This window comes from Anomaloglossus baeobatrachus, chromosome 8 (assembly GCF_048569485.1).
Source record: "Anomaloglossus baeobatrachus isolate aAnoBae1 chromosome 8, aAnoBae1.hap1, whole genome shotgun sequence".
NCBI lineage: Eukaryota > Metazoa > Chordata > Amphibia > Anura > Aromobatidae > Anomaloglossus > Anomaloglossus baeobatrachus.
The window spans coordinates 156,519,213-156,534,036 of NC_134360.1; the positions used below are offsets into that span (position 1 = coordinate 156,519,213).

A 14,824-nucleotide genomic window follows, 5' to 3' on the forward strand; every position below is an offset into this window, starting at 1 on the left:
ATGTCACACACAGCAACATCGCTAGCAAGATCGCTGTTACGTCACAAAAACCGTGACTCAGCAGTGATGTCGCTAACGATGTCGCTTAGTGAGACGTGGCCTTTACACTGTGCACCCTACGTACTTTAGGGATATTCATACATCAGTATAAGGCCAGATTCACACATTCGTGTTCTGGAGCATGATACACACCGGCTGTTCACTCTTGACCCAAATACAACATCCTAACACGTGTAACACATGTATGAGGCTGTGCGTTCGTGTCTGGAGATCCACAATTACTCCAAGCTTTGTGTATTACATGCAGACAATGAAACAAAGGAAAGCAGAACACAGAGAACATATAGACAAAACAAGGCATTAACCCCTCATCTATCCTAAATTATTTTTCCTTCAAGAAAGCAAAGGTTTAACCCGGACAATGCCCTAAACCTCCAGAGCGTGTGTTGTTCACCCTTCCCATGCCCTAGATCCCCATGGTTAGTGGCAAAAGGGGTTCTACCAAATTTATGTTATCTGCCTTCAATAAGATATTTGATTTGACCTCTTGATCCCCGGGGGTAAGACAGCTGGGACTCTCACCGATCCCGAGAATATAGCTCTGCAGAGCCTTGTCTGAATGGAGCGGAGGTCAAGCAAGTGCCCCTCTGCATTATTCATTCTGTATGGGACTGACGGAAACTGCTGAGCTCTGTAGTGCTGGATCTAGTGATCAATAAAGTGATAGCTTATCCATCCACATATAGTTTGTGCTTTAAGCTCACCGATAACTCATAGCAGCATAGAGGTCCTACGTAGGGCTCCTAAAGAAGGACAGCACATGGGTAATAAATAGGGACATAGAATATTCCTAATCATATGGTAGTAACACGCATGACCTGACCCGTGACCTCTACATTTTATGCTTTGTATTCTCAATAGTGTTTATGTCCCCTGGGCAAATCAGCACACATTCACACTGTTCTGCTCAAGAGAGTGTGGTCATTGCTGCATTCAACATGGGAGGAACGTTAAAGCCCCACTCTTGGGATTGGAGGTGGGTCTCAGGGATCAATAACTCATCTCATATCCCGGGAATAGGCAATGACTTGCATAGCTGGGGTGACCGGTTTAGACAACCTCTTGGATTGATGGCACGTGAGCTCCATATTATAATCTGCTGTCCTCTGCAGTGCTATGTCACACAAGGCTGCACACCGGAGCCTCGTCCAATACATGATACTTCTGTGGGATCACATATCTGCTAGACAGCAAAGCCCGGGGCAATTATCAGTACATGACTGGGCTAGCACAGGACGATGGAGACAAAATGTAATACATGCAAACCAACTGGAATGCAATGCTTATCAATAGGACTATCCCTATGACTTAAAGGGGGTGACCCAAGAATAAAGTACATTTTAATGAATAGATATCCGAATAATAACTTCCACAATTGGATGTGCTAAAGAAAAAACGTCCTGTGCTGGGATAATGTTATATATGTGCCCCTGCTGTGTACTGTGTAATGGCCGTGTCTGGCCATATAAAGCAGCTCCAGTTCATGGCCAGCACATAGTACAGCTCCTGGCCAAGGGAAGAAACGTACGTCAATTCATATGTAAATATACAGAGAATTTACTGATCGGCAGTTGTTTTATAGTATGCGTACAAACAGAAAATGCTGTAGGAAACGATGTCTGGTTACACTGCAAGATTATCATGAACGAGTGTTATCGGGATTGTGCTCATGATAACCATTCAGTATAAATGCAGCTAGCTTAAGACAGGGTACCTCTTCTGTATTTCTTACACAGCATTTGCTCTGGCACCTTCAATGTAAAGAAGCACTCCCATTTAAAGTTTTTAACCTCTTAATACATTGCTGTCGTCATATTATATAGCAATGTGTACTTACACTCACTTATTTTCCCTTTCTACCCAGTTAATTTTTCTCTTTTCTCTGTTGTATGTAGAAACAGGAAGTGTCTTTTCCCTGCATTAATCTGTCACCTCTTCAACACCTGACCCAGCTGCTGCCTCCTCCTGCTGCCATTGACTTTAGCAGTGATGACTCATGCTGGAAAAAAGAGACTTCCCATTCCTACATAGAGCTTAGAAAAAGATTCAGCTAGTCTGTTTTTAAATCACATTAAATAAATCACACGTTGCAGCCAATCTTGGGAGTGCCTTGTATTCTTCTATGTTTTTAAATCACGTGATTTCATAGACCTAATGGAAAACAGAAGAATTAACTGGGTAGAAAGGCAAAATGAGCAATTGTAAGTAGATAGTGGTATATAACATGATGAATGCAATATATTAGGAGGATAAAAACTTTGATGGAAGTGCTTCTTTAAAGAGGAGTGGGATTTCCAGCTGACAGGCTCACACATCAGTAATTTATCGTATATCCTAGTGATGCATAGGTTATCACTTGCCTTGAAAGGAGAATTCCTTCAATACATCAGGGAATTTGTAAGCAATTCCAAAATTTCTGAAAATGAGTCTTTGAACCTACCTTCTAATCTGACCACATCTGGGCAATAAAAGTGGATGAGAGTAGCGATGGCACATCCATCAGTGCCATCTTTCAAGACATTCTCCATAAGCGGTATGCATGGCAGCTGCTTGTACAGGTTCTGCTCCTTCCTGTATCTGGCCTGGTTATGGACAGAAGAAGAAACGTCAGAGGGGCTGAGCCTGCACTTCATTTAACATTGTAGGTATAGGAGACACTTTGAAATGAACACAGCATCTAAGATTCAGACATGAATGGAAGAAGAACTATAAAAAAGGGAAGCCTATTCTAGTGAATTAAATTTTTCATATCAATAGACTAAAACCAAATCTAAAAATGCAGCAAGACCTTAAATATCATAGTCTGCACTATGCAGTATACATTAAATTGACATGGAAGCCTATGGGCTAGGTATGACTGTATAGTATATGTCTATTAACTTCTCCCAGTGAATACACCAAATGCCAGAAAACCCCTTTCCACAAGCATAGTTTGTTTTAATAGTCAAATGGTGCTCTACTCACCCTCCCCTGGTCAGGGATGACTCCCTGTATTTGTTACTGTCTGCAGATCTGACGTCACAGACATTGCATGTAGATAGGGAGCTCAGCTATTGGCTGCAGTACTGTTGATTATTTTTTACAACAAACTGCTCTTTTTGACAAAGATTTCTGACAGCCACTTTAAAGAGGAACTGTGGTTTCAAGGTTTTTAAATAAATCAGTATTATATATGAAAATTAGAAACTTAAGAAGCTTCTTTCTCTTCATGAACTGATCATTCTTTCTCAAATGTCTCAATTCTTGGCAACAATCTGTTTTTAGTGAATACAGATTTCCCCATTACGGAGATTGGAGATGACAATTGGTACTCAAAGTTGTACGGGACGTGCAGCAGAAATTGTGTTGCCGCTAGCTCCTCCCTCCTTTTCATACCCATAGAATTTTAAGAGCACCAACTGTCATCTATTATGACAGCAATAGAACAATTTTGTCTTCATGCAAAACAGATTTTACCCTAAATTGAGAACGAAAGCTCAATCTAGTAAGAGAAAGAAGAGGATTCCTCTGATAAGATATACTACAAAAGTTGTTTATTTTCATGTGTTCTATTGATTTATGAAGTTAAAATTAAAACAGTGGTCATTCTTTAACAGAGCTGTGTCCAGTCCATAACATCTCTGAGTAATGACTCCTGATTGTTTACTTTCATGCACAGGCATGGACATTCCTATAAGAGCCCCCCTATACCCACAGTAAAGGGGGCCAAGTCAATGATTTTCAACAGGACCAGCCAACAATCTAATGTGTACGGGGCCAGGAAAGGATTGGACATTTTGAATTCATATGTCTGATCCTTTTGCGGTCATGGCAGATCTGTCCCACATGAGGTCTCTGACACTGGCCTATGGCCTTTCTCCATGCATAACACAGGAGCGCTCGCCGGCCCAGCGTGTATGTGTATGGAGGAGTCAGGAGAGATAGCCGCAAGCCAAAAAACCCTCAGGAGACCGCTATCTGATGGGTATGGGCGGCTTTAGCCATCTGTCCCTGTTTAGCTCTGAACGTCCTCCTCTCGTCATGCATAACACAGGAGCGCTCGCCGGCCCAGCGTGTATGTGTATGGAGGAGTCGGGAGAGATAGAAGTCAGCCAAACGAGCCTTCAGGAGACCGCTATCTGATGGGTATGGGCGGCTTTAGCCATTTGTCCCTGTTTAGCCCTGAACGTCCTCCTCTCGCCATGCATAACACAGGAGCGCTCGCCGGCCCAGCGTGTATGTGTATGGAGGAGTCAGGAGAGATAGCCGTAAGCCAAAAACCCTCAGGAGACCGCTATCTGATGGGTATGGGCGGCTTTAGCCATTTATCCCTGTTTAGCCCTGAACGTCCTCCTCTCGCCATGCATAACACAGGAGCGCTCGCCGGCCCAGCGTGTATGTGTATGGAGGAGTCAGGAGAGATAGCCGTAAGCCAAAAACCCTCAGGAGACCGCTATCTGATGGGTATGGGCGGCTTTAGCCATTTGTCCCTGTTTAGCCCTGTACGTCCTCCTCTCGCCATGCATAACACAGGAGCGCTCGCCGGCCCAGCGTGTATGTGTATGGAGGAGTCCGGAGAGATAGCCGTAAGCCAAAAACCCTCAGGAGACTGCTATCTGATGGGTATGGGCGGCTTTAGCCATTTGTCCCTGTTTAGCCCTGTACGTCCTCCTCTCGCCATGCATAACACAGGAGCGCTCGCCGGCCCAGCGTGTATGTGTATGGAGGAGTCGGGTGAGATTGAAGTCAGCCAAACGAGCCTTCTGGAGACCGCTATCTGATGGGTATGGGCGGCTTTAGCCATCCCGTCACTCGATAGCCCTGTACTTGCTCCTCTGTCAGTCCATCTTGAGCATGTTACTACCAGGCTATGTTCACATACAGCATTTTATTATGAGATTTCAGAATCTCCTACACAGGCTTGGTCTTTTTTGTGTGGATTGCAGTGGTTTTGAAATCTACAGCATGTTAATTCTTTCAGTTCTCTTTGCAATTTTTTTTTCACCCATGGAAAGAAAGGAGTGAAAAAACGATGCAAAAAAAAAAACCCAACAAAAAAAAAAAAAACAACCCAAAACATTTTTTGCAGTATTTTTGGCAAATAAACTAACTTTGATAACGATGTTTTGCATGCAGTGCAAACATGTAACCTGCACCCAAAAAAATGCTCCAAGAAAACGGCATTTTGAAAGCAGCGTTTTTAATACCAAGAAATTAGGATTTGGCTGTAAACAAAAAAAAAAAAAACAGCAAAAATTCTGTAAGTGAACATAGCCCTATTGAGAGAGGTGTCCTTCGCATCTACACCACTTCTCTATAAGGGAGTCATTTGTCATCTGTTTTATTAAAAAAATAAAATAAATGGAAATTGACTAATAAGTGTCAAAATAAGGTATGGCAGCACATACCTGCCCGGTGTATGCCAGGAGAGCAGTGATTTGGCATATGGAGGGTACATAGGGGCCTATCAGTACACTAGGGGTATACATCGGGAGCTCACAAAGGAATATATGCTGAACCCAGGACCAGGCTGTGATGTGCACCGGCCCTGACTGTGGATTTACTAGTACACAGCAGAGTTTATACTTTGGATGGAAATCCCACAATGAAGCATGACATGTGGCTATGCGTAATGTATGGTCATTGCTTTACACATGATGAATCTGCAATAAAGGATCGTACAAAAGGGAAGATGAGAAGAGCATGATATGGAGGACAAGCCACGATGCGCGAGCACACCACAGACCACAAGCTGAGCGCCACTTACAGGGACCAGTTTCCAAAACCATTTGGAAGAAGACTTCATAGGAAACGAGATATACAGAGAAAGCAAGGGAAGGAAAAAGCAAACAGAGAAAGAATGAATCATATTTAGCGTCATGAAGCAGCCAGAGCAGAATAAAGTAAATAATACTGGTGGCTGAGCAATAACGGCAAGTGAGGACCGAGCCAAAATAAAATGGCGGCATCACCTGTGCATCAGAAACCACAACTGATCAGTCTGTATATTAGTGCTAAGTAACGCAAGAGTACAACTCCGGCATCATAAGGCTGCGGCCGCACTATAACATGCAACTAAATTATGGGACTGTTTCATATTTTTTCACATCTTCCCCAAACCCCGGAGGAAATATGAGACGCTGCATTACAGCAGAAGCTTTCCCACAATTTATATCTAGACTGAATACAATGCCCATCACTACCAGACTGAGCCACCAAGACCCATCAGCAGACACAGGGTCTCTTAAAAGGGCACCTGTCACCAGGTTTTTCCCTTATGAGCTGCAGCCACAGCAGTGAGCCCTTATATATATATAGTATTCCAGAACACTGTATAAAGAGCCCCGGCTGCTCTGTATAACGTAAAAAAGCCTTTATTATATTCACCTATGAGGCGGTCTGGTCCGATGGGTGTGGCAACTCTCGGTCCAGCACCCCCTCCATCTTGTGCCCTCGCCATCCTCCTGCCCAGCCCTGTGCGGATGACGCGTCGTACATCATCCACATAGAAGCCTCAGTTGCACTCCTGCACGTTAATCTGAACTGCTGAGGGCAGAACAAAGTACTGTAATGCGCAAGCACAAGAAAAGGGGAAAGGCCACCAGCACAGGCGCACTACAGTACTGTGCTCTGCACTCAGCAGGGTAGATAAAGTGCACATGTGCAGGAGTGCAATGGAAGCCTCTCTGCTAATAATGCAGCACACATCATGCACATGGGGCAGAGATCACACAAGATGGAGGAGTCGCCGGACCGAGAACAGCGACACCCATCGGACCACCCCAAGGTGAGTATTATAATGGTGTTATTTATGCTCTACACAGCAGCATGGGCTCTTATATACAGTATTCTGGAATCCTGTATATAACAGCCCACTGGTGGTGGCTGGAGCTCATAAGGTAAATACCTGGTGACAGGTTCTCTTTAAATGAGATTTCTAATTTCAGAAAACACCTGATCCCACGGTGCAGTTTATTAAAAAATAAAAAAAAACAAGCAAAAGCAAAAAAAAAACCAAACAAACAACCAAAACCACTAACTCTTCTTTCTTCCCCGTCCCCAGGTCCAGCACGGAGCCTAGGCCACTGCTCGTGGGGTTTATTATTTTCTGTACTGCTGACGTTACAGCGACAGCTCTGCAGCCAATCATCGAGCAGAGCAGCTTGTGCCCTCAACTTGGACAGAGCCGCTGAGATCACTGATTGGCTGCAGTGCTGTCAATGTGATGTTAGCACTGCTGACAGTAAAAGACACTGAGAGCGGCAGCACTGGCTCAGCACTGGACCTGGGGAGATGAGTAAGGCCCAGTTGTTTGTTGTTTTTTTTATATACTGCAGCTGGGGGATATGGGTTTTCTGAAAATGGAAAACCCCTTTAAGGCCATTTTACATTAGCCAATGATCAGCCAAATGGTTGTGTATAGGAGCACTTGTATGTCAGATGGAGGCATTTTTTATCTAAGCCTAAACATTATCGGATGCTCCCCTCCATGTCACCGGCAGGACATACCTTCTGTGTAGCGTTCGGATCCATGTTCTGCTGTTCTTTCACTCGCTGTTCTTGCTCAAGTATTCCTTTCAAGTGTCCATTTACCTAAAAAAAAATAAGAAGGATAACAGAGTAAAATAAAAAAATACAGCGCTACTCAAAGTTGGAAAAAAACACATACTGGTATATTCTGGCATATTACAGGAATATTTGCCTAAAAGAAAAAAAAAATACCTTTTCCTTAACATTATCCTAATGCTTTGCAAACAAAAAAGAAAAACATTTCCTGCTTCAAAGGCTCCAGCAGCTGGCAGTGAGTGATCGGAGCCCAATAATAATGTCAGGCGCTGCTGTTTTATCTGCTGATTGTGCCTATGGACGGCAGCCAGTGTCAGCTGATGGAGAGCAATGTCATCTGCCCACGGCCCTGCTACCAGAAAGAGAATAGTGTCCCATCTATGGCACAGAATAGGAGTCAGCAACCTGCGGCTCTGCAGCATGCTGGGAGTTGTAGTTCACAACAACCGGGGTGCCGAAGGTTACAGAGTCTGCCATCCCACATCTAGACAATGTGGTAAAGGTCTCATAAATAAGACCAGTGTTATATAGCTGTTGGTAAAGTGACTGTAAGGATAGGTTACAACAGCCATTTATTTCCAAGGAGAAAATGACCATTGTTATGCCAGATCAATGGCCCAATTTTCTAAGAGCCATGTACCTATTGTGTGATATGATCCACTGAGCCATGCATCTAATCCTAAAATGTCTGATACAATCTGCTGAGCAATGAATCTAATGCAAATGTCTATCATGTGTAATACAGTCTGATGAGCCACATATCTAATCCAATCATATTGGATATAGTCCGTGGAGCTGTATATCGAAGGGTTCCGTCACACATAGCGACGTTCCAACGATCCCACCAGCGATCTGACCTGGCAGGGATCGCTGGAGCGTCGCTACATGGTCACTGGTGAGCTGTCAATCAGGCAGATCTCTACAGCGATCAGAGACCAGCCACCATCGACCCGTGCAACGACGCTGTGCTTGGTAGCCAGGGTACACATCAGGTAACTATGCAAAGCGCTTTGCATAGTTACCCGATGTGTACCCTGGCTACGTGTGCAGGGAGCTGGCATCTGGCAGCCTGTAACCGGCGTATGCTGGTAACCATGGTACACATCGAAAAAGGAGGTATACCACAAAATGGGATCACTAGACAAAATATATAGCAAAATACAAAATCTTTATTAGTAAAGCACAAAAACAGCACATGGCCACACATTGGTTAAATAGGACACACAACTATTAAAAACATTTAAAAAGCCAACAGGCATAGGTGCCAAGTCAGAACCCTATAATCATAAATTGATATTGGATAAATAGATTTCAATAACACATCCCCTGCAATGATAGCAAATATAGCAAAAATCAAAGCTTGGTCAGGATTATGTATTATGTTATAATGCTTTGGACTCTATAGCCACCAGGCTCTATTCATAGTTTCATTTTAGGGCACATGTGTTCTGTAACTCTGGCTATGTTTATTTATTTATTTTCTATATATGTGCCGTTGTATAGCCATAATTCCGGCTGGGCTTACTTTCTTTATTGGCTCTCAGCGCTATATCCGCAGCACTTATGCGCCCTTTTTTGATTTTGTGACGATAAGTTTTGTGCGCATGCGCACTACACATTTACATCTCGATAGTGCGGTATTATTCATGCGCATGCGCAGTACTAACAGCGACTGACAATATTGCGATGGTTGAATCAGATGAGTCAACCAAGATGGCGGCCGCCACCGCTACTGCTACTCCTAATGCTGCATTCCCACACACCGGTAAGCGATTGCTGACTAGAATTTCACATTTAAATAAGGCACCTTTTTGCTCATGCATTGCCCCTCTTTTGCCCTGAGGAAGCCACTTTTTCAAGCGGTGATACGCGTGGGTTGGGGTAACCACGCCAGGACCCTTTCTCCCTGCATTGTATAACTGACTGGGTAAATGTATTGACACATGCCCATGGTCTCTCCCTATCTTCAGGAAACTATGACTTACTACAAGTGCCGTTGATCAGTCTTTTTAGTATCCATCGGTCCTCCACAGTCAGTGACCCTGGTGCATTTACACCCCTGTGAGACATATGAGATACTGTTTAAAGTTTATGTAGCTTTGTTTGCACAGTATATTATTCATTGAGATGTCTTAGGGGTGCTTCACACACAGCGAGCTCGCTGCCGAGATCGCTGCTGAGTCACGCTTTTTGTGACGCAGCAGTGACCTCATTAGCGATCTCGCTGTGTGTGACACTGAGCAGCGATCTGGCCCCTGCTGCGAGATCGCTGCTCGTTACACACAGCCCTGGTTCGTTTTCTTCAAAGGCGCTCTCCCGCTGTGACACACAGATCGCTGTGTGTGACAGCGAGACAGCGACGAAATGAAGCGAGCAGGGAGCAGGAGCCGGCATCTGACAGCCTGTGGTAAGCTGTAACCAGGGTAAACATCGGGTAACCAAGGTGGTTACCCGATATTTACCTTAGTTACCAGCCTCCACAGCTCTCACGCTGCCTGTGCTGCCGGCTCCTGCTCTCTGCACATGTAGCTGCAGTACACATCGGGTTAATTAACCCGATGTGTACTGTAGCTAGGAGAGCAAGGAGCCAGCGCTAAGCAGCGTGCGCGGCTCCCTGGTCTCTGCACATGTAGCTGCAGTACACATCGGGTTAATTAACCCGATGTGTACTGTAGCTAGGAGAGCAAGGAGCCAGCGCTAAGCAGTGTGCGCGGCTCCCTGCTCTCTGCACATGTAGCTGCATTACACATCGGGTTAATTAACCCGATGTGTACTGTAGCTAGGAGAGCAAGGAGCCAGCGCTCAGTGTGCGCGGCTCCCTGCTCCCTGCACACACAGCTAAGCGGTGTGCGCCGGTAACTAATGTAAACATCGGGTAACCATACCCGATGTTTACCTTAGTTACCAGTCTCCGCAGCTTCCAGACGGCGGCTCCGTGCAAGCGCAGCGTCGCTTGCACGTCGCTGCTGGCTGGGGGCTGGTCACTGGTCGCTGGTGAGATCTGCCTGTTTGACAGCTCACCAGCGACCATGTAGCGATGCAGCAGCGATCCTGACCAGGTCAGATCGCTGGTCGGATCGCTGCTGCATCGCTAAGTGTGAAGGTACCCTTATATACTTTGAGTGGTGTCTTATACGATCTATTGTTTCTTAGGTCTGATAATTGTGGTAATCCTTTTACTTGCATAGTGCGTTACCATCTGTACTGCTACCTAATAGATCATATACTAACTAGAATATATAATAGACCCAGAGTGGTGCCTTGTACAATCCTATTGTGCCCTCAGGCTGATGGAATATCTGGACAGCAGTACATCTATGCTCTTAGTGTGGATTTTATTGTGACCATCTGTTTACAACTTGACATCTATTGTCTAAAAACTATAAATTGGCACTTTGGTATCTCTTATAGGGGAGTATATGCAATCACTACCTCTAATCCTGACCAAGCTTTGATTTTTGCTATATTTGCTATCATTGCAGGGGATGTGTTATTGAAATCTATTTATACAATATCAATTTATGATTATAGGGTTCTGACTTGGCACCTATGCCTGTTTTCTTTTTAAATGTTTTTTAGGCTATGTGCGCACTTACCGGATTTTGCTGCATGTTTCACTGCAGAAAATGTTCATAACATCTCTGCAGTGAATCACCAGCAAATCCTATGGAGAAAAAAAATCCTGTGCGCACTGGGCGGAATTTGACAGCTGCATGTTTTGCTGCGGGAATCCCGCAGCAAAAACAAGTGCATGTCACTTCTTTTCCGCACATCGCTGCGGGATTTCACTCCATTGACTCCAATGTTAATCATGAAATCCCGCAGGGAATAACGCAGGCAGCAAATTCTGTGCGGTTCACTGCGTTTTCCTGCGTTATTCCCTGCGGTATTTCGCGGTTTACCTCCGGTAATGTACATCGCTTGTCTGCGGTTTGCAGGGAAGTGATGTCATTACAGGAAGAGGAAGCGGAGCAGAGAGTAAACACACACAGATCACAGACACAGAACACATCACAGACATAGAACACACATAGAAAGAAAACGGAAATATAGAAAACAAAGAACGTGGGCTCCGCTGCATATTTACCTTCCAGCCGAGGTAAGCACACAGCGGTGGCCCGGTATTCTCAGGCTGGGGAGGGAGAGGGTCAGGGTTAATGTCCCCCGCCTCACTCCCCCTCCCGCAGCCGAGAATATCAGCTGCAGCTGCCCCGGGACTGTCGCATGCATTATGCGGCAGCACCGGCGTGTCCCCGGCTCTTCTTGCTGCCGTGTAGCAGTGGCAGCAAGGTAATACAAGGGGTTAATGATGGTGGTGGATCACCGCCATTAACTCCAGGCTTGATCATGGCAGCGTCTATGTGACAGCTGACAAGATCAACCCGTAAGTAAAGTGAATAAAACACAGACACCGAAAAATCCTTTATTTTAAATAAAACAAACAAGCCTCGTTCACCATATTATTAACCCCTCCCGCACCAAAGCTCCGGCGTAATCCACCGCTCCGGCGTAATCCACAGGTCCTGCGCTGCTTACATCCAGCCGCGACTGTCACAGACACAGCGCTGAATGAAAGCAGCAGACAGCAGAGGTAATTACCGGTCATTTCCCACGGCCGGTAATGTGAACTCACTGCCGACCGTGGGAAATGCAGCGATCTGTCATCTATCTATCTATCCCTCTATCTGTCTGTCTATCTATCTATCCCTCTATCTATTCTTCTGTCTATCTATCTACTATCTCAGAATTAAATGACTTTTTTTTTTTTTTTTTCAATGTGCTTTATTGCATTGAATGCAATAAAGCACATCCCAAACCGCATGCGGCAAAACCGCGGCAATACCGCGAATAATACCGCGGTAAAACCGCAGCAAACCGCATGCGGTTTTCGGGTGCGGTTTCCCGCGGTTTTTTACCGCGGGTGCGGTAATCTTTGAGAGCATGCGGAATTTTCTCAAGAAAATTCCATTTCCACGTGCGCACATAGCCTAATAGTTGTGTGTCCTATTTAACCAATGTGTGGCCATGCGCTGTTTTTGTGCTTTACTAATAAAGATTTTGTATTTTGCTATATATTTTGTCTGGTGATCCCATTTTGTGGTATACCTCCTTTTTCCTCGTAATCAGTGTTTTACAGTATACCAGGAGATCCCAGTGGGTGGTGCCCTTCCCCCCTTTGTTTCTCATGGTACACATCGAGTAACTAAGCAAAGCGCTTTGCATAGTTATCCAATGTGTACCATGGTTACCAGACGCCGGCTCCCTGCACATTCAGATCATTGGTCTTCCGCCGTCAAACACGCTGATGCATGTTGCACATCAGGAGACCAACGAGCAAAAAATGGTCCTGATCGTTAAGTAATGATCAGCGACCTCACAGAAGGGGCCCACTCGCTGCTGCTGGTCACAAACAATGATATCGCTGGTGAGGTCGCTGATATGTCACAAAACCAGTGACGTTTCAGCAATCTCGCTAGCGATCTCGCTGTGTGTGACTTGGGCTTAATTCTATCACGTGTGATACAGCCTGCTGAGTCGTGTATGTAATCCCATTATCTGTGATACAGTAGGTGGAGAGGTGTATCTAATCCGATCATGTGTGATACAGTCTGCTGAGCCATGTTTCGAATGCTATTATGTGTGATAGAGTACTCTGACATGTGTATCTAATCCAATCATGTGTCATAGATTGTCAGTTGTCACTGTGCTGCTCAATTGGCACTACCAGCCGTCTTAGGTGACACTCTTCACATCTCGGTATCACTTTCCAGTCACCAACAAATTATCTGTGCACTGTGACCCCAAGCTTTATGCTCCCGTTCCCTTTTGCAGACTCATATAAGGAAGTGAGGAGTGATGTCACTCAGGCAGCAGACCCCTCCCATATTTGCTGCAGTCGTAATGTGAGCTATCACTACAATAGGTTTTCAGAGCAAATTTGAGTAGCTGCTACTCCTGGTGTTTAAAAGACGAAAATACCAAAACTTTAAATTAATTTACCATATTTTATACTATTAAACATAACACTTTAAAAAAAAAAAAAAAGAAAAATTAAAAACCATAACATAAATTTTTTTTTTAGGATGACACATTCCCTTTAACACCCTGGACTGGGAGAATAGGGAAAAGGAGACAATGGGAACAGCACCCAGATCAATAACTCTCTGCAGCAAATACTGCTCACAGCGCACACACGTGGATATGGTTCTCATATGACTAGTTATAACCGATCGATTATAATCCGTGTCCATCTGACTGCTGACAGCTGGCCAGCACACTAACACAGAGGATTTACGTCTAGGGAGTAAAGTCTGTGTTATTACAAGCTGTCCAGGAATAACAGGCTTACACTCCGCTATAAATAACTGATCCGGGTGCTAAAGTGCAGCATTGCCCCTACCCAGGAGCAGTACCGGGGTCTGCCGGTGCCACTCGCTCCTGCATCCGAAGTGAGCGGTGCTGATGACACTACAAACACTCCCATGCTAATAAACAGGGCACAGATATACGACGCTCGTGGAGGCATCATGGCAGGTGTGTGGGGTCATCGTCTAGGCCTCCGGTGGAAAAGTGAGCAGCACCAGATAAGCCCTTTCCAAGAAGATGGATGATACTGAGGTGGGACTGCAGAGAGAGCCATCATCAACACAAGGGTTATGGAGGAAGCTGCACGTTTACAGATGTCCTGCCCTTATAGTGTTGCCAACTGTTCCACAAACGCCAGGTGACACTGGTACAAAACTATGAGTCAGTAAGAATAAACTACCTGCATAGCCGTTAGACTATCCCACGGCAAACCCACCATCACCAAGGAAGGTCTTTGTCCACGTCAACAGAGCAATAAATATCAGTGAATAAGACGATGTATATCCCCTACCTTATTTATCCAGTACATGACGGCATCTTCAATGTCATAGGGCAGCTCCGCAGTTTGGAAGAAGGGAGAGTACTTGTGGACGCACGCAATGACTTTCTCTATGCTGACCATCTCCACCGTGTACGCCATCATCAGAGTGTCAATCATTGCCAGGTGAGCGCTCTGCATGACGATAGAGAACATTATAGGAAGCGTTACTATAAAGGACGGCAACACTGACATCTCAGGCAGCGGTGCAAGAAACATGCACAATACATAGAAAAACGTAAAACCATTTACATCCATTTACTAGAATTAATCAGACTCTGGTTCTGTCTTATTTATTTATACTTTCACAAATTG

At 44.9% G+C, this 14,824-nt stretch overlaps 1 protein-coding gene across 3 annotated transcripts in view; it reads right to left on the bottom strand.

Moving 5' to 3' along the window:
* The window catches only part of CAMSAP2 (calmodulin regulated spectrin associated protein family member 2), a 174,850-nt gene that overhangs the window by 52,523 nt on the left and 107,503 nt on the right, over positions 1 to 14,824 (bottom strand). For 2 of the 3 annotated variants that reach the window (XM_075322053.1, XM_075322052.1), the window contains exons 3-6: positions 14,483 to 14,644; positions 7,549 to 7,632; positions 5,807 to 5,839; positions 2,501 to 2,642 (exon numbers count right to left, since the gene is read on the bottom strand). In XM_075322053.1, coding sequence (XP_075178168.1) covers positions 2,501 to 2,642; positions 5,807 to 5,839; positions 7,549 to 7,632; positions 14,483 to 14,644 — 421 coding nt within the window. The remainder of the gene's footprint in view (positions 1 to 2,500; positions 2,643 to 5,806; positions 5,840 to 7,548; positions 7,633 to 14,482; positions 14,645 to 14,824) is intronic. The other variant, XM_075322054.1, reaches the window with a different exon arrangement.